The sequence below is a fragment of the Vitis riparia genome, chromosome 4 (assembly GCF_004353265.1).
Source record: "Vitis riparia cultivar Riparia Gloire de Montpellier isolate 1030 chromosome 4, EGFV_Vit.rip_1.0, whole genome shotgun sequence".
Lineage (NCBI taxonomy): Eukaryota > Viridiplantae > Streptophyta > Magnoliopsida > Vitales > Vitaceae > Vitis > Vitis riparia.
Window position 1 is genome coordinate 9,554,209 of NC_048434.1, and position 19,998 is coordinate 9,574,206.

At 30.0% G+C, this 19,998-nt stretch overlaps 3 protein-coding genes and 1 non-coding gene across 8 annotated transcripts; all 4 read right to left on the minus strand.

Moving 5' to 3' along the window:
* Positions 1-359: 359 nt before the first annotated feature.
* Positions 360-2,883, minus strand: LOC117912113 (uncharacterized protein At5g64816). 4 transcript variants are annotated; one of them, XM_034826582.1, is made up of 2 exons: positions 2,795-2,883; positions 360-1,261 (listed from the first exon to the last, which is right to left on the minus strand). In XM_034826582.1, exon 2 carries the CDS (start codon positions 1,222-1,224, stop codon positions 844-846), a length of 381 nt encoding a protein of 126 aa, XP_034682473.1. In that variant the 5' UTR covers positions 1,225-1,261; positions 2,795-2,883; the 3' UTR covers positions 360-843. The 4 variants fall into 4 exon arrangements, with proteins under 4 accessions (XP_034682473.1, XP_034682471.1, XP_034682474.1 ...); XM_034826580.1 differs by having other exon boundaries at positions 360-1,268; positions 2,795-2,879; XM_034826583.1 differs by lacking the exon at positions 2,795-2,883 and adding an exon at positions 2,663-2,770.
* Positions 2,884-5,064: 2,181 nt separating this feature from the next.
* Positions 5,065-6,134, minus strand: LOC117912112 (probable WRKY transcription factor 51). 2 transcript variants are annotated; one of them, XM_034826579.1, is made up of 3 exons: positions 5,935-6,134; positions 5,656-5,797; positions 5,065-5,368 (listed from the first exon to the last, which is right to left on the minus strand). In XM_034826579.1, exons 1-3 carry the CDS (start codon positions 6,110-6,112, stop codon positions 5,161-5,163), a joined length of 528 nt encoding a protein of 175 aa, XP_034682470.1. In that variant the 5' UTR covers positions 6,113-6,134; the 3' UTR covers positions 5,065-5,160. The 2 variants fall into 2 exon arrangements, with proteins under 2 accessions (XP_034682470.1, XP_034682468.1); XM_034826577.1 differs by having other exon boundaries at positions 5,887-6,134.
* An 8,467-nt stretch (positions 6,135-14,601) lies between these two features.
* Positions 14,602-16,903, minus strand: LOC117913632 (probable WRKY transcription factor 43). The gene is made up of 3 exons (XM_034828655.1): positions 16,794-16,903; positions 16,537-16,678; positions 14,602-14,935 (listed from the first exon to the last, which is right to left on the minus strand). The coding sequence occupies exons 1-3, from the start codon at positions 16,870-16,872 to the stop codon at positions 14,746-14,748; spliced, it is 411 nt and encodes a 136-aa protein (XP_034684546.1). The 5' UTR covers positions 16,873-16,903; the 3' UTR covers positions 14,602-14,745.
* Positions 16,904-18,397: 1,494 nt separating this feature from the next.
* Positions 18,398-18,468, minus strand: TRNAG-GCC. The gene has a single exon. It is a non-coding gene; the product is annotated as a tRNA-Gly (tRNA).
* Positions 18,469-19,998: the final 1,530 nt, after the last annotated feature.

A 19,998-nucleotide genomic window follows, 5' to 3' on the forward strand; every position in this document is an offset into this window, starting at 1 on the left:
ACTCTTTTGTTGATTAGCCCAACTCTCTTGATTACAAAGGATTGATCCGCTAGTAGCCACTGTTTTTCTAGGAGGGAATGGATAGAAAGACATGGATTGTTGCAAGAAGTAGCATCGAAATGAGAGCGTTAGGCCCTATTTGGTAGTGGTTTTTAAAACAGCTTTTTGTTTTTCAAACAGTTTTTTTGTTCTTGAAAACAAAAAACATTCCATTAGGAGTTGTGGAGGCATACTCACTTGGCAAACACTTATTTCCCTTAGAAAAGTAAGTTACATGGATTCATGGGTACCTTTTATTTAATTTAATTTTTAATTTTTAATTTCACGATTAAAACAAAAAAAAAAAAAACATATGGATGTATCAAGTTCCTAACCCTTCCTCCAAGTTGATTTTCACATAGCAATACAACTACAAGTTGATTGAAAGAAACTACAACGAGAAAGCAGTACATACTGATCCATACCCTCCTCCAGTCTGCTTCCTACTCATAGAACTTGAGGTAAATCACTTTCCACAAAATACTATATATGCATACAAAAGCTTGAGCATGAGCATCTGACACAGCACAAAATGAAACCATCTCCTCCCCAATGGATTTGACCAAACATTCATCAGCTAATAGAACGGGTCAAGGGCTCGAATGAAAGGAGCATTTCAAAACAAAGCTGACACTGTTGACTAGGAAGAAGGAACTTATCATTCCCATTTCAGATCCAAACTAACAGCACCCATGTCATCACACACCAAAATATATGGTTCCAAGATGTGTAAACCATCATAAGCTAAAATTGCAATTCACACAAAAATTTATACTGGAGTCAAGTCAATTGACAAAAATTGCACTAAGAAGAGCGAGAAGCAGAGAGTTTAAGGCATTCACTTTGACATCTCCGAAGGCAAATGTCATTCCAGTTGGGTACTTGATGCTGGTTAACACAGACAGTCCGGGCACAAGCATCAGAGCAAGCATCTAGCTCTGATACACCACAAACAGTAACACAAGTATCATGACTCGGGTCTTTAGAGAATGTACCCACCTTCTTCAACATTCTTTTCGATGTACAGACCCTCTCACAGACAAATATCTCATCAGAGGTCTTCTCCCTCCCCCTGGCACTCTTAATTCTCTGCTCTTCAGCATGCCTTCTTTTCATTCTCAAAGCTTGCCCTGCAACAATGGCTGGAATAGCAGCCCCCAACAGGGACCACCATACTTCCACCATCTGCAGAGATTAGGTTCTTTCCTTTTGTCTTCTTCTTCTGCACTCTAACAAAAGAGAAAATACTTACAAACTAAGTTGTTCATTTGTTCTCTCCACAGTGTTAGTGGCTTCTCTAATTTAAGAAAACTTAGCCTACTTTTTCAGCATGAATAAAGTTAATGGTCCAGGAACTGAGATAAATCTACTACACAGACATACATAACATTGTTTAAGTAAATAGCATATCATAGGCTGAATACATTTTGAAGGATAACAGAATCATCAAAAGAAGTGTCTCCATGCTATAAAGGATGTGTATGAGATAGAGCTCCATATGTGAAATTTATTATCAAATCTATGGTGTATGAGAGAGAGAGAGAGAGGGAGAGGGAGAGAGATGGGTTGGTTATTTCGATGATGGGGGAAGGGTGTTCAAACTAGCCAGTGAAGAGAACAGTATTAATAATGGAAATTCCTTCAGGGCTGTGATATATATGCATGTATGAATGTACGTATCAGTATGCCTAATAGAGTAGTGTAAGTAATGCTGGCTATGGCATCATAAAAATTAGAAGAAAGCCACCTTGTGTAAAAAAATTTCCTAAAAACACCCACGATATTGTCCTTGAAATCACATTTGAACAAATAACCATAAAAAATTTCACCAAAAGCCTAAATACCATGCCTTATGAATTAGATCCTCCAAAACAAAAACTAATTCATTTTTCTTCTTTTTGCTTTGTACCTTTTTTTTTCAAAATTAATTTATTTATTGGCAGAATCACACACTCCAGACAAGAACACACTGCTCTGTCTAAAATTCAAATGAAATCAAACAAAAATAGTTTGATCTCAAGGAAAAGGATAAACCAAGAATTAGGTCACATTTGCTTTCCCATTTAAAAAATTTTCAACCCATGTCTGAAATCAATGTTTTCCTATACCAACAAAGCAAAAACCACAGTTCTATTATACAATCCCAAAACTAGTTATTGATCCTAAGAGATCCTGCCATCAATAGTTTTCACTAGTTTCTAAAATTCTTTCCCACAGTATTTAAGTCAATACCCATTTTTATGGGACTACCACAAATCACAAAGACTATCCCACCATTACTTGAAATTTAAAAAAAAAAAAAAAATTGTAAAATGATAAAAGGTTCAGACCCAACTCTCCATGGATCTTGCTTCGTATATAATCTAGATTATCACTGATAGAAGAAGACCCATTAAACTAAACTTAAAAAAAAAAAAAACAAAAGAAAAGAAATGCGGCAAAACTTGGAATTGCATCAAAGAGTAAACACCCAAATCAATTAAAATGCGGCAAAACCCAATAACATATGAAAAAGTGAACACCCAAATCAGTATAATCAGTCTAAAAAAACTGCACACAACGACAAAATTGAAATGATAAACCCAATGCGAAAAAAATTCAATTTTGTGTATGGAATAATTACCCTTAATCAAAACCATGGTTTCTGCAATTTTGCTTTAGAAATTATCATTTATTGTGAGATCCCATGTCGGTAAAAGGGTTTCCTTCGGAAAATGAAGGTGGGTTGCTGGGGGTTTAGGGTTAGGGTTTTTACCTGGAAGTCTGGAACTGAATGACTCGGTTCTTCTCTCCTCTGATGCCCACGGTACAAGCGGCCTTTACACTTCCGATTTTACATATGGTTATTTAATTAAAAAAACCCCTTCTTTTTGTTTTCCTACGTATTTCTTTTCGTACTAGGGTTATTTGATTAATAGCGTAAGTGAAGACCCAATTTTTAAAATTTAACCATTTGTAGTTTTTTTTTATGTCTAAATTTCTTATAAAAATAATCTTTTATTTTCTTATAAAAATAGCATTTTATTTTATGCCAATGGTATCAAATTTATTAAAATATTTTTGGTGAATTGTTATATGAAATATTGAAAAATTACATTATTTAATAAATTTTAAAAATATTTCGAATTTTTATTTTAAAAAAAAACCAATTTTAATTTAGAAATATAATCTATTTTTATTTTTTAAAATAAGAAATAATTCTCAATTACATTACCAATATGAAGGAAGATAAAAGATTTATAAAATTTTTGGAAAGACCAATTTCATTATAATTCCTTAAATTGAAAAGATCTCATTGTGAAACAAAAATGTTAAAAATATGTTATACATTAGGCTGTAACTAGGGTTAGTCGAGTTTATCGTTAACTTGAGTTCAATCCTAATTAAAAAATAATCAACTCAAGCTTAATTCAATTTGTTCTCAAAATCAAGATATTCAACTCATTTTTAACTCTTATTTTTCTAAATTTGAGTTGAGTTTTATGTTAATTAAGTTGTATAATTTAAAATTCATATCTATATATTTTTTTAAAAAAAATTATATATTTATATGAAAATTTAAACGTAAATAAAACAAAATTTTAATATAACAACAAAAAAAGTAAAAAAAAAAAATCTATATCTTTTTAAAATAATAAAAAAGTATATGATATAGTAATATAATTTGATATTTAAAAAAAATTAAAAAAGAAAATGAATATTATGAAAATTTTATCTATTCTTTCCTTCTTTTCTTTTTCTATAAATAATTTCTTTATTTATATAAAATTATAGATAAAAAAGCATGCCTAGATTATAATTTTTTTTTTAATTATATTCTTGGAAAGTAAAACAGGAGTTTTTTCTAACCAATTGGCCACCCATGTGTCTAAGCTTAACTTGGGCCTAGGATTGAGACCATTAGATGGGCTCCCATGTGAAGCCAGTAATTCAAAGTAATTCGACCTTGTGGACCCAGGATTGACATGTATTGGGTTGAGCTTCTTGCTTGGAGCCCGGAGGTGAAATGTATTGGTGGCCCAACTTGAAGAAAAAACTTGGGTAGGGGTCGATGGTTATGAGATGTGGAATAAGTTCAATAAGAGTTTCAATATCTATTTAGCTAATTTTGTTTAAAGAGCTCATAGCTTCAAAAATAATTTAATATAAAAGTCGGAAAAATATTGTTTTTGATAAAAGTTCAATTTTGACTTATATAAAAGATATGACTATAGATGGATATTCTTTCGCTAAATTTCCTATCACATATCGATATCAACCAATAAAAGTAAAGTAAACTTATCAATAAGTTCAATTTATTTATATTGATTGATATTAACTTGTGTTACTTTTAAGCAACCACATATTTTGACTTTTTCTATTCAACAAAAAAAAAAAAACACCACCTTAGGGTCTAATTTTTCACTCAATTAGATTTGGATAGTCAAAGTTAGTGTTGATCAGTAAGTGATTGTCATATTTATTCTAACTTATTGTAAATATGTATCAAAAATATTTTTAAAATAATTCAAAAATTCCATCAAAAGGGACCTTAATTTATTAAAAAAAAAAAGTAATAACCAATTTTGTTTATAGAAATTGTCTTCCTTCCAAATGATGTAACCCATTATTTGACCAAGGAATTAATAAGCTTGATTACTTCACCAAATGATTAGTGGGCAAGGCCTTCAAAGGGTAGATTGAAGTGGTAAAGTCTCCCACTAAATAAAGAAATTTGACAACCAATTTTTTTTGCTTTTTTTGGTAGTATTTTCCAATGAGAAAAAGGCACTAGACCACCACTACAATGTAGTGTTATCTTTGTGTCTCTAGGGATATGGATGAGGCACACTAGTTATATTGCATTCTTCAAATTTCTTTTAAAATTAAAAAAATGAAAAATAAAAAATAAAAAATTGGGGTTTAAAAGTTTTTTCAAGTATAATACCAAAATGGGGAAAAGAAAAAAAAAAGGGGTTGGAAATTCAACAAAAATGGAAGTGAGTGAGAAGAAGCCTAATTTTCTTCCATAACATTATAGGAACATAGACAGCATGATACATGATACATGATACATGATACATGATACACTACACTTTTACTTGCATAATTCCAAGGGAAAAAAACATCTTGGAAATTAATTCAAGAAAAAGGAGATTGGGAGGAAGCTTGTAAAGTCCAGTCATAGTCATAAGGAACCATGAGAGGCATCTGGTTGTAGTACCCCACACCAGGGATTGGATGGTTATGGATTCCTGTATATGTAGTTATCACATAGCTTGAATCTTCTATGTCCCTTTCTATCCTCTTCTTCACTTGGCAGTCTCCACTTGAACATCTATAGTAGTTCCTGTTATATGTACATCAATTCCCCATCTTAACATATACCAAAAATCACAACTGTTGAGAAAAATATGGAATGGTTTTTTTTGGATTTTGGAATTATTTTGAACCCCCAAGATGCAACCCTAACTATATTTGAAGTAAAAGACTTAGTAAAAGAACTTAGCCCACTATTTTTGGACTCTTCTTCGTATGTATGTTTGTATAACAAAATTAATTCTACATTGTTTAATTAATACTCTTTATTAATTATTCTAAAACCATGAACAAAAAAAGATTGATCATCATATGTACCTTGGATTTGGGCTGCTCTTCACCATCTTTTTCCCATACTTCCTCCATTTAAATCCATCATCCATGACGTCGAGCTCTGATTTCGTCCTAAAAGCAACAACTCGAGCCCCATCATCAGTCTCCTTTGATCTCCTCACCCCATCTGAAGATACAAGTACTATTTCTTAAGTCAACATGCAAAATCAATAAGAAAAAGGAGAAGGATGGAGATTAATTTCATTTTCATGTTACCATGTGTAGGAGTTGCAGTGTGGATCAGCTGATCAATATGGCCAGTACCTGTAACTGTTACGGCCGATGCTGCCGCCGTAGTCTGCGAGCATGAATCTTCCTCAGAGCCATCTTCGAGCATGAGATAATGGTAAAGGAATTCAAACTGGGAAGCGCAATTAGGGTCAGGGCTGGGGTTGGGGTGAGGGTTTGGAGGAGAGGAGGAGGAGGAGTAGTAGTAGTCCATTGTAGGAAGGTGGCAGTGAACATGCAAAGCAAAGCATAATGAGGAGGGTGGAGGGTGGGAGCAAAGTCGTATATATAGATATGCATCTAATAGTAAGTAGAGAAAGGGGTGGATACTTCTGGACACTTTCCCGGAGACAACAATGAAGGTGCTTGACTAAGTGAAAAGAGTCACGTTTCAGACTTAGGCGTCTCCCATGATGTCAAGCCATGATGTCTGCTATACTTGCTGTGGCTGCTCTCTCTCTCTCTCTGATGGGACCAGTCCACCCAACTTTTATTCCAGTTCCGAGCAAATATAATTTAATTTATCCATACGGCAATCAACCTCACAACACCATAATTAATAATTATAATTTTGAATTTCCTTTAAAATAATTAAAATTATATTTAACAATTATGATTTTAAATTTAAGCTTAAAATCATAATGATAATTACAATTTTAAAAACCGAAGTCACCCACTACAATTTTATGTTTAAAAAATGAAAGAAAATTTAAAATCATGATTATTAGGTTTCGTAACTTGTAACGTAGAAAAAAATAAAAAAAAAAAACATTTTTGGGCCACATTTTTATTATTTCTATTTTGAAAAACCATTTTAAAAAGTAATTATCTTTGTAAGACAATTATGTATTATTCATGTAAAAATTCTTATTATTCTGCCTTAAAAATAAAAAATAAATCCAAAAATTGACTAAATTTTAAATTAGCAGGAATATACGACAATGAGTTGCACTGAGCTAGTATAATTATGTAGCAAGTTGTTCTTATAATTTATACATGTCACTGTCCAAAGAAAGGTTAAAACATGGTTGGTCACTTCCAAAAGTTGTCATATATACCATGAACAGAGTGGAAATATTATTCCAAAAAAAAAGAAGAAATTAATAACAAATTTAATTTTAATAAAGAGTGGATGTCGGTTCTGATACCGATTCTTGGATAAATTTCGAAAATCTTATTTTAAAATCAATTGGTACTCGAAACGAAAAATCAAAAATTGATTTAACCTCAAACTTGCATATGATATGAGTTTCAAAAGTCTTTACTCCAATGAAGTGAGGTTGGTGCATGTCATCTTGAGTCCAATAGTTAAATTGTGCATACTTGATTGGAATTGGATGTGGTTGTATTTGTAGTCTTGGAGATGACTTTCCAATGAAAATGGCCTAAGGCAAGTTCCTAGTCAAAATGAATGTAGCTGAGCTCATGTGAGTGTCATTATCAAGCAAGGGAAGCAATAACTAGGAAAAGCTCTGTGCCACCACAAACCATGTTCTATTTTGAAATGAGATGATGTTAGAAGGTTCAAAGAAATGTCTCGTGTCATGAAAATCAATCCTCTCATCTGGTCAATTTTTTCCTTCTTTCTTTCTTCTGTTTTTTTTCTATGTTCATATTCATTGGTGGTTTAGTATGCTTTGCAAGAAAAGGAAACAGTTGGAAGTAGCTGGGCAGCTTCACTTGAGCACATTGTCAAGCCCATAGAAAAAGACATTCATGGGTTCTTCTCCCTCAGTTTAATTTGTATTTAGTCGAATTTGTTTAGAAATGGAGCAAGACAACAAACCCAATTTCTTAAAATAGACATTGAAGCTGATACGTGGAAAACTGTTTTTTGATGTTTTGTAAAATCTGAAATATTTTAAATATTTTTAAATGTGTTTTTAAAATAACTTTTATATTTAATATTTTATTTTTAATTATTTTACCTATTTGTATATTTATTTTTTAAAACACCACTAAAAAAAAATAATTAAAAGATATTTTTAAAATAATTATATTTTTTATTTTTAAAAATAGAAAACAAAAAACTGTTCTTAAAAACAATTGTCAAACATGACTTTAATTTCTTCACTTTTTTTTTCATATTTTCTTTCAAATTTTATGAGAATAAAACATAATAAAAATAAAAGTTAAAATTTTTTAAGTTCTAATATTTAGACAAAATCTCTTAAAATAAGATCTAATTTAAAAGATAAACAATACTAAAACATGACCGACTTCAACCAAAAAAGACACAAAAAAAAAAAAACATATCTTAAAACATTAATAATAAAGCCTATTTGAAAATGGTCAAGTGAAAAATTGTTCTGGAAGTTTGTAAGACTATAAGGTCTGAAATTTTGTTGAAAATAGCAGGAGTAGTTGGAGTAGTGATGAGGCTAGGACTCCCCCTTAGGACATCTTTTCTCCAAGCCACAGCTAAGACACTGAGAAGTGAGAAAGCCCCCCAAATCGGAAGTCCCCATATTGACTATGAAATCTGTCTTTCAAATCGGTAGACCGCCCCTTTTTGATTTTTTCTTTTTTAAAATTCATGAAAACCAGTAAGAATGCAGCTCTAATGTGGCTTTACCTGAAAAAGGATGGATTTAGGTTGATGTCCAAATCAGACGAGGATCAAATGAGATTCTTTAATTATTTATGTTTACGTTCTTGGCAAGTTCTCATCATTTGCTTTTTGCAGCCCTGGAAGAGTTGTAGTTGTAGGATCACCCACTTCCCAAGCCACTTGTATATACACTGGTCATCCAAGCTCCTGACCATGGTTTTTGGAGAATGGGCTGCTTTCAATGATGGTTAATTAGGCCGCTTTGGGATGGGCCACTCCTGGTAAGTTTTAGGTATTGTTTCCCTGTGACCCTCTTTCTGCAATCAAATGGGCATACAAACCTATTGATGTCAAAGGAATACAATGGGCAAGATAAATTAACATAATTCAGAAAAAATTAAGACACCAATTTTTATATGGAAAACTTCCATATAAAAATTATAAGTTTTTGATTATTAGTCATTGAAAACTCAACCAAAAATGGATTTCAACAAGTATCATCAAAATTAAAAGTTTGAATCTCTTAAAAATATAAGCAATGAAATAGAGAGAACAACAATACAAATTGGTAAAAACGTAACTTAACATGCATTCTTCGTAAAAAAAAAAAATCATAAAACTCTTCTTTCTCCTCTCTCTCTCTCTCTCTTTCTTTCTCTCTCCCTTCCTCTTATTCTTGGGTGCCAACAATGATGAAAAAATCAGATATTATTGCCGAAAATCGATGATATTTTTTGGGGAATTTTTGCCTTTTAGTTTTATCACTTTTCATATTTATTTCATTAATCCTATTTTTAAAAATTATTATCACTTCACTCTTTTTTTTTTATATATATTTATCCATTCAATTTTATTTAATTTTAAATGTTTTATTTTAAAATATTAAAAATATAATTTTACCCAAAAAATTGCTACAATATAAAAAATTAAGAAAGTTCTAATATTTTATAAATTAAAATTAATTTGATAAGATAAATTATTAATAATTTTAATTATTTAAATAAATTAATGTTAATAGAAAAAGTTGTTACAACATATTTTTAATAAAATTTTAAAAATTAAATCTCAAATAAAATATTTTATATAAATTAATTTAATTTTTCATTTAAAATGTAATAAAACATGTTTTAATAAAAGTATTTTAAAAATTTTAAAATAAATATTGTCTTCAATAAGACGGACTTCCTTCATCTTATAATACGATGGAACCACATCGATCTTCATTTTGGTGCTAAGGACTATTGCAATGTCATATGTATTATATTTATGTATAAATTGTTCTTATTTAATAAAATCAAATATTTCTTAACTCAATTCTAACTTTTTAAGTGCACACTTCCAAAATTCATATTTATTATTCTTAAAATCCAAGTATCGAATCTACCAATATATCTCTACTTACCTATATTTTTCTTCTTGATCATATCTATTTCAATTACTTTTACAAAATAACTTTAAAATGTGTATTCTTGCTTATTTTATCATTTTTTGGAGTTTTTTCAAGTATTCCTATGAATTTTGAATAATTTTCGCTCCACCGATATTTGTGAAAAAATATCCACCGACATTTCTTCGATATTTCCTATGTATCTTTAAAATCAAAGTACCGATATATTCGTGATTACTGATATTTTCATCATTGGGTGCCGCACAACACATTTTTATTTTTTATTTTTTTTGTTTCTATTTTATTACCTATTTTTATTGAGTGAGTGGGTCCCTCCACTTCCATAAAGGGACCACACCTAAAAATTTCCCACTCGTAACTCATGTGGAGGAAGTCTCCCTCATACTTGCAACAATTCCACAAACAAGCTTTTCTTTAAGCAATCTTTTGACCATTATATCTAAGCCATCATCATCAGTATCAATTTTCTACGATTGTAGCAACTTTAACTAAAGCATATCTCGATTCAATAGTATCTCACATTTATATGCTTCGATGACAAAGAAGTGTCCCAACACATAAATTCTAATAATGAGCTTAAAGAATTGCAAATTCTTACTCTAGTAGCATGATCATGGATTTTGAAACAAAGGGAACTTTGACAATTTATTGGGAACAATGATGTAGAATCAATATATCAGTCATGTCTTTGGAAAGCTTATTATCTTAGCTGTCATATGCATTTTGAATAATTGGATTTGGAGACAAATTGGCTAGCTAGTTCAGAGGATGATATTCAACACATTTTAGAGAGATTAGCATCTTCTTTGAAATTTCTTTCCTTTCAAGGTTACCTAATTTTTGACTTTTATGCATTTTTGTCTAGTTTTCAAAGTGTGGTATTTAATTGTCTCATGGCATGGCCGACCATAACATTGAAGGCTTCATGAGGGGTGTGATTTTACTAATATAATTCTATATATATTTTAGGTTTTTCTTCTTAAACTTTGTATCTCTTGGAGTTAATTTCTTGAGTTAGTTATTTGAGTGGTGAGAGTTTTTAACTCTGTATCCCTTATTGTATTCCTCAAGGTGGGGTTTTTTTGCATCCCTTTGTGTTTTTAATTTGGGTAGTGAGTTGTTTATACCTTATGAGTTGTTTTTGTGTCCCACCAAATTTGACATCATTCAACCATAAGTAGAAAGTGGAGTTCTTGTTGAGGTGAATTATACTCTGATTATAATATTAAAAAGTAATTTTTTATTACTTCTAACCTAATTCTTGTCAGAACTTTTTCATCTACAAGACTTTTTTGCAAGTTTCAGTTATAGCAATACGCTTAGCCTTGGTACTAGTTGATAAAGAAATACATTTTTGTAGTTTATTTTACCATGAAATGGCCCCCCATGCAAAAGTAATCAAGCATCCCAATGTGAACTTTCTAGAATTAATGTCATCAACCATGTGTACATCTATGAAGCCATCTAATATAGGTTGGTCATTTCCAAAGCATAAGCATACTCTAGAAGTGTTTTTAAGATACCTAAGAATTCATTTCACTACTACCCAATGTTCTTTTTCTAGATTAGAGAGATATCAAATAACAACCTCACCTACATGAGCTATAATTGGCCTCATATGTAGCATAACACACGTCAAGCTACCAACTACGAATGCATAACACATTTTTCATGTCTTCCTTCTTTTTCTCACTTGTAGGACATTACTTGAACTAAGCTTGAAATGGCATGAAAGTAAAGATATACTAGGTTTTGCCTTGCTGATGTTGAATCTCTCTAAAACCTTTTAAATGTTCCTCCCTTGAGATAACTGATATTTCTTGTTCTTCTTCATTAAGAATAACCTTCATGCCAATGATTGACTTAGTTGGACCCAAATCCTTTATGGCAAACAATTTACTCAAATCTTTATCTTTTATTTTTTATTTTTTAAAAAAAATCTTAGTAGCATCATAACCAACAATCAAATTGTCATCCACATGAAGTAAAAGAATAACAAAATCATCATTAGAAAATTTCTTTACAAATACATAGTGGCAAAAATTAATCTTACCATGCACATTGTCATCCATAAAAGGAGTTAAACTTTCTAAACTACTACCTAAGTGCCTACTTCAGCCTATATAGGTTCTTTCTCAACGTACAAACAAAGATTTTTCTTGCCTTTAACCTTAAAGCCTTCACTTGCTTCATGTATATTTTCTCTTCTAAGTCACCATGGAGGAAAGCAGGTTTCACATCAAGTTGTTCAACCAAATTTGAATTGGCAGCAAACCCCAAAACAACTTTGATAGAAGATATTTTTACAATAAGTGAGAACATCTTTTCAAAGTCAACATCATTTTTTTCTTTTTTACTAAATCATTTCATAACCAATCTAGCTTTGTACCTTATATGTAAGCTACTTTCTTTAATCTTCAATTTGAATACCTACTTGTTCTTTGAACTTTTCTCATGTTTAGGTAGTTTCACTAAGTCATAATTATGGTTTTCATGTAAGGACTTCATCACTTCTTGCATGGAATTTAACCACTTTTTTCTTTTCATGTGACAAAACCCTCAAGAAGGTTGTTACTCTCTAGTAGATCTTCTTAATTGAGGTTCATCTGGTGGTTCTCAATTTACTCATCTTCATATATGGGCTCACATCAACTAAAGGACCATTATTATGATCTTTTTGTACATCTCTCCTATCGATAGTATACATTGTTGGTGGATGAACCATGCTTAAGTAAACTAGTTCATCACTGGTAGACTTTGGCTTTTTGACTTCTCAAAATTTGCAATGGTTGAATTTTCAAAGAATGCAGTATCTCTACTTCTGATGACTTTGTTGTTGATCTTGTCCCAAAATCTACACCAAATTCTTCATGCTCATACTCAATAAAGAGACTGTTTTGTCTTATTGTCAAGCTTAGACCTCTCGTCTCTAGAAACATGTATAAATGCCTTGTAGTTAAAAACTCTCAAAAAATCATAGGACTCATTTTTCCATGAACAAACTCTTTCAAGCACATCAACATACAAAGAAACTAAAGGAGAAAGATTTATGAAGCCAACAACTATTCTCATTGTTTCCCCATAAAACGATTTAGGTAGTTTTACATGAGAGAGCATACATCTAATTTTGTCATTGATAGTGTGGTTTATCCCCTTTGCAACTCTTTTATATTGGGGTGTTTTTGGCACTAGCTTCTTAAATTTGATCCAATGACTTCTACAATACTCTACAAATGGCCTTCTATATTCACCACAATTATCTGCTTAAACAAATTTAAACTTTCTTTCAATTTCCTTTTGGATTGCAACATAAAAAAGCTTGAAAATATATAGTCATTGGTATCTTAGATCATACATAGTAAGAGCAATATCAACTTCAGAACATGATAATTTAATGTTCAAAATCATACCTTCACTTTGGGATATTCCCAAATACTATTTTTCAAGTTGGCAAGGCTCTCAAAGATCTCTATTTTCCACTCAATGGCTCATTCAAGGATCTAGGCACCAAGAGGAAAATGGTCTGCTCTTTTGAGAAAGGTGGAGGCTAGGTTTCCTATGTAGATCTAAGCGTGTTTAACCCTAAACTCTAATGGATTTATATAGACAAGTAATAAGCTTTAGCAAATAGGGCTCGGGCTTAAGTCATTTAAATCTTAATCCATTAGGCCTATTTAATTAATGAGTCCATGATATGGACCCCACTTAATTAAATAACCCAAATAAAACCCAATAGCCAATTAATAATATGATCTAGTGCAACTTTGTGCCACTTTATGCACACAATATAATTAATTTAATTTAATTTAATTAAAATTTTCTTAGTTACAAAGCCCACTAAGAATATGAACCCAAGTGAGGACTATCGAGACCTATAAGAAAATACTAGTTATCTTAAAATTATAATTCTGAGTTAGGTAGGTCCAAATCAACACATTTTTGTGATAAAATTATATATATATATATATATATATATATAGTTTTATAGGTTATCAAAAATAGTGGTTGAGTGTAATTAAATCTTTGTTTCAATTTGCTTGAAAAACAAAAGAGAAAACGGTCAAAAGCAAAACTATCTACTGAAATAAAATTGTCTTAAAAAAAGTTATATCTTAAAAAACAAACTGTTCTAAAACATTTTAAATCTTAAAACAACTCATTAAAATAGTACAATTGAAAATTAATGATAAAACAGCCTAAGATTTTTATATCTTGTTAACTTAGGCTTTGGTTATTGTTTTCAAAAACAATTTTTTAGAACAGTTTTTAAAATATATTATATGATGTTTTGTAAAATAAAAGTTTGTTTGAAAATCAGAAATGTTTTTAACATATTTTTTTTTATTATTTTTAAAATAATTATTATATTTAATGTTTTATAATTTTTTAATCATTCTATATATTTATATGATTATTTTTTCAAATAACCCTCATAAAACAAGTGAAAATAACTAAAAAATGTTCTTTAAAAACACTTTTTTTCTTTTTTTAAGAACACAAAAAGAAAAACGGTTTTCTAGTTGTTAAATGTGTTTTTATATTTTTTTTTTATTCTGATGAATAGAAAACTATTATAAAAAATAGTTATCAAACATGACCTTTGTCACTCAATAATGTTAAAAGAATTTCTTCATTGCTTGAAGTTTTCATTCAATTATTTCATATTCTGGTTTTTAATTGATCACTTATCTTTTCTATTGGATACCTAACTTGAATTATAAGAAACTTCCATTTTGCACCATGCCCAAAAAAAAAGGAAGCTTTATTAATATATTACATAATTATCTACCAATTCTTTATAATACATAATAAAGTGAATACACTCAAACAAAAATGAGATAAATATTAGATGATCATAAGATCAATGTTACATTAGAAGCTTGGGGTTTTAATAAAAAGGAGAGTGAGAAGAAGTTTGTTGCAAAGCCCAATGATTAATAGGAAGTGTGATATGGTTGCGAGGGGTGGGGTGGATGTGGACTCCCTCATATGTAGTTATTACACAACTTGAGTCATCCCTATCCCTTTCTACCCTCTTCTTCACTTGGCATCCTCTGCTTGAACATCTATAGTAGTTCCTGTTTATGCATCACCCACATTAATCTTAGTTAGAAATCACAACAACTAATTTAAGTACTAAAGAAATACATATCAAAATTACAATTGTCTCAGGAGTTTTATTATGAATTTTTCTTATCTTGTTGTATAAGAAATGTGGACTGCAATTTTAATTATTTTTTGGGACAAAAATGGAAATAAAAAATAAAAAAATCTCAACCCAACTTGCCAACATTGACATGCCAAGAAAATAATTGTCTCATTTGTTAAAATTAAGCCATTTTTGGAAATGGACAAACATGTACTACTAATGGAGGTAAGTATACTTGTATGTATGGTCCAAGCACTTTTATTGGGTGATCCACTATTGTCTTAATCATGTGTGGTCTATGTATTGCTACTTTAACCAATAAAAAAAGTTTTAAAAAATTTAAGATATTGAAAAGATACGTACCAAAGTCCCAATTTTGATCATTAAAATGTATGAAAAAATCTAGGTCAATTGATGGAGATATAAGCAATACAATCAAGATATATAAAAATGAGATTAAGTGGATGTTTGATAAACCAACTTAATAACTTAAAGTGATTTAATAACTTAATTTAAATCATTAAATAAATTAAGTATATTTGATAAAATAATTTAATAATATAACTTAAAAGTAAAAAATAATATTAAATAATAAATAAAAATAATTAACTTATTCTTAAATCTATATATTAATTTTATATTTTTATCCCTATTTGTTTTAATCATCTTCACGATCTCTTTTGCTACTTTATAACTTCCATTATTACTCGACATCCTTTATCCTAATTATAATGGATGAGAATAAATGTATCAATTTGATGATTTAAAATAAATTTTAAGTTAATTTTATCAATTAATCTCAATATTTAAAGTAAAAATTAAATAATAAGTTTTAAATTTACAACTTAAATATATTTTAATTTAAAATTAACTTAAATTATTAACTATTAACTAATAATTATTAAATTTTACCAAACACCCTCTAAGTATATATATATTATTATAAAGTAATGAAATCTAAATACATGTATGACTTGACGCAATTGATCATATTTTTTTTATACTTACAAGAATATTTTAAGTCAAATTAAAAAATTATATAAAAATGTTGAAAAATGATTCATTATTTGATTTAGTAATTCAATATCGTACATTTACTTTGGATGAATCGAGTTGCTCTTGATCTTCTTTTTACTACTCTACAACTTCCATTATTATTCAACCTCCTTTATCCTAATTATAATGGATGAGAATAAATGTATCAATTTGATGATTTAGAATAAATTTTAAGTTAATTTTATCAAAAGTAAAAATTAAGTAATAAGTTTTAAATTCACAACTCTCTCTCTCTCTCTCTCTCTCTCTCTCTCTCTCTCTATATATATATATATATATATATATATATATATATATATATATATATATATTTGTATAAAGTAATGAGATCTAAATACATGTATGACTCAACTCAATTGATCATATTTTTTTTATACTTACAAGATCAATATTTTAAGTCAGATTAAAAAATTATACAAAAATGTTGAAAAATGATTCATCATTTGATTTAGTAATTCAATATCGTATATTTACCTTGGATAAACCGGGTTGCTCTTGATCTTCTTTTTTCCATATTTTCTCCACTTAAACCCATCATCCATGATATCCTCCTCCGATCTTGTCCTCAATGCAAAAACCCTAATCCCCATATCTTCCCCTCGTCTCTTCACTCCCCCTAAAATTTAAAGACAAATATTCTTAATTAATTTAGAAAAACAAGCAAAAAGAAAAAGAAAAAAAATAGCAAAAACTAAATGATAAAAAGAGCAGCATGCAGGCTAATTAATTACCATTTGTTGGAGTAGCACTACTTGAGAACTGAATATCACCGCCCATAATCTCCTCCTGCAAGTAATCCCCCGATGCCATAGCCGGTAATGGTGAGGTTTCCTCAAGTGCAATTGAGGAGGTGCTGACTGCTGAGCATTACCCACCATTCATATATATATATATACACACTTGTTTAGATGCTTCTTCTTGGAAACTGGAAAATGATAACGTGGAATGAGGTTTGTTTTTGATAGGCGAATACCGTGCCTGGGAAAGTGGGAAGGAATACTGAGGAGTCGTTGGGACCTTTCTTAAGTCAACTAGTACTTTCACCACTTCATTTCTCAACGTAAGGGATGAGAAGAGTTTCGTGGAAATGTTTAGTTTCTTTTTTAAAACAAATAATCCCCGCAGTCAATTTTTTTTTTTTTTTTTGTGATTATAATTTTAAGACCAGGTAAGATCACAGTATTACCGATCATAATGATTATACCCCATTGTAAGATTTTACTTAAATTCGTAAGGATGAGGTATTTATTAAAATTTAATATTTTTTATTTAATAATTTAAATGAGTTTCAAGTTAAATTATATTTAAGTAGTTAATTTAAAATTAATTATTTAATTCTTATTTTTTAAGTATTAAAATTATATGATAAAATTAATTTAAAACATATTTTAAATTATTAAATTGGCATACTTATTTTCATAATTTATAATTAAATTAAAAGAGATTGAGTAATAACGGAGATAGTAGAATAGCAAAATTAAAACAAATAGACGTAAAAAGGTAAAATAATAAATTAATTATTTAAATTAAGTTATTAAATCACTTTAAGTAATTAAATCTGTTCATTAAACACTCATGAAGCGAAAATCGTTATGTTTGGTCAAACCAAGAAAACTCAACATGAATAATTGGAAGATGCCCGGGGAAAATTCACTTTACACAAGCAGCTAGCACAAAAATGAAGTGTGAGAAAAGGTTGTTAGATGTCTCACTCTCCATAGGTAAGTCAGCACAAGGTGTGGTACTCCAAGAGGATGAGAAAATTGACGCGTCTGCTTAATCAGACGTGAGGAAGAAAACAAATTCTAACAAATGGTCCTGCTAATAAATTTAAGTAAAAAAAATGCATGAGGAGAAAATAAGAAAAGGGCAACTAGGGCAAAAGGCCAGCAGAAGAAGAAGGATTGAAGAAGATGCTGAATATTGGTTGTCGGAAACCGGTTTCATGGAAGTGCAAAATCTTGGTTGTATTAGACTCAAAAAGTGAGTTGAATTGGATTGAGAGTGGTCAAAATGATAACTGATCCTTATTATTATAGAGGGTAGTGTGCTTGTCATGGAAAGAGAAGAGAAGGGCAGAAGTTTCAAAGCAAGTCTTCACTCATGAATCCTCTTAGCCTCTTACCAAGTCAAGAAGAAATGGGTGGAAATAACAGGGCAACTTCAAATTTTAAGCACGTGGGCATCATTCTTTTCAGGGCAACTTCATGTTCAAGCACGTGGGCATCATCCTTTTCAGAATTGGAAAGGATGATCATAAAATGATTAAATGGTTGGACGGCGAATGTTGACCAAAATAATACATAGGGAGAAAAAAAAAAAAAGAAAAAAATAATGCACCAGCCGGGAATCGAACCCGGGTCTGTACCGTGGCAGGGTACTATTCTACCACTAGACCACTGGTGCTTGTTGAGTTTGGTTGGTTAATTTTAGTATAAATATAAATACCATCAATTAGTAGGTTTACTACCATACAACTAAACGGGGGAGGGCAGGTGGGGGAAATTCCCCGCCTTACCCCGTTTAACTTTTTATTTTTTTAAATATTACTTTTAAAATTTTTAATTATATTAAAATAAATATATTTTATAAATAATAAAATTATTATATTTTTATAACTTTTTTTTAATTATTATCTACATATTAAAAATAGTAAAATAAAATTTTAAATTAAAGTAATTTTAAAATTAAAATTTAATTTAATTTTAAAATTAAGTTTATATGTAATCGGGGCGGGATGGAGCAATACCCGAACCTATCCCGGGTTTTAAAAAAAAATCTTATGCTCGTCCCAAACCAGTTTATTAAAATTAAACCCCGTCCCATTAGGGCGGGGCGAGGCGGGGTGGGTACCTGAAAAAACCCACCCCATTGTCATTCCTAACTTTCAAACTAATTTTCTATAAGATAATGGACCATACATTTTTATTCCAACCTTAGACTGAAGATAAAAATTTGAAATTCCAATCAAATTTTATTTTCATTATAATGTTTTGTTACATTTGAAAATAAAAATAGTAAGGAAAGAAAAATTACAAACAGAACGATGTTATCTTGATTCGAAAACTTATCTACGTTCACGCCTACTATCTCCTTCACAAGCCTTCCTCACAACCTCATAAGGTTACAATTGAGAAAAAACAATGATCGGTCTCACAAAGAGTAGTAGATAGACATTTTAATACTCAAATATGAGCGCCTTAAATGAGGGTTAGGAAATGTAGGTTCAAAGTTCTCTTGAAAATTTTAAAGATAAGTCTTAATGGAGTAGTAAATATTTCTAAATGTTAGGCAAATACATTGTATTCATAATTTTTGGATTCAAATTAGATGTTAAACATAAAGAAGTTCAAATTTTCTTGAATTAGGCATTCATGAATGTTTGCTTACTAGCCATTGGAGCATTAGATGAATCATAGAGAACCATTGGATACTAAAAGATAAATGTGGATATATCTACTTTGATGACCACATGACCATGTGGATGTTCACGTGGAGAATAAGTAGTTGAAAGCCTTTTTAGAGAAGGATAAACAAAAGGTTTGTCTCACCATAAACAGATGGAGTTCAATCAAAGCATTAACTATATGTGTCATTGATATATAATGATTGAAAGTTGCCAAAAAGAAGACTGAATTTTGCACAATCACTAATGATCATAGTGGTAGGGACTTGGGAAAGTGGTTCATCCAATTGGCTTGAATGAAGGAATGAAGAAAATTCATGTGTTTTAATGGAAGAAGTGAAAAGGCTTTTTACCTCTTTCAATAACCATCCATGAATTTTAAAGCTATTATAACTAGTTAATAGCACTCACATTATCAATTAAACAAACAAAGTACCAAAAAATATAGTAAAAAAGTTTTAGATTAAAGAAAAAAAATTGAAAGAATTAAGAACAAGTAAAAGTGTCAAAAGAATATTTTCATTTTTTTT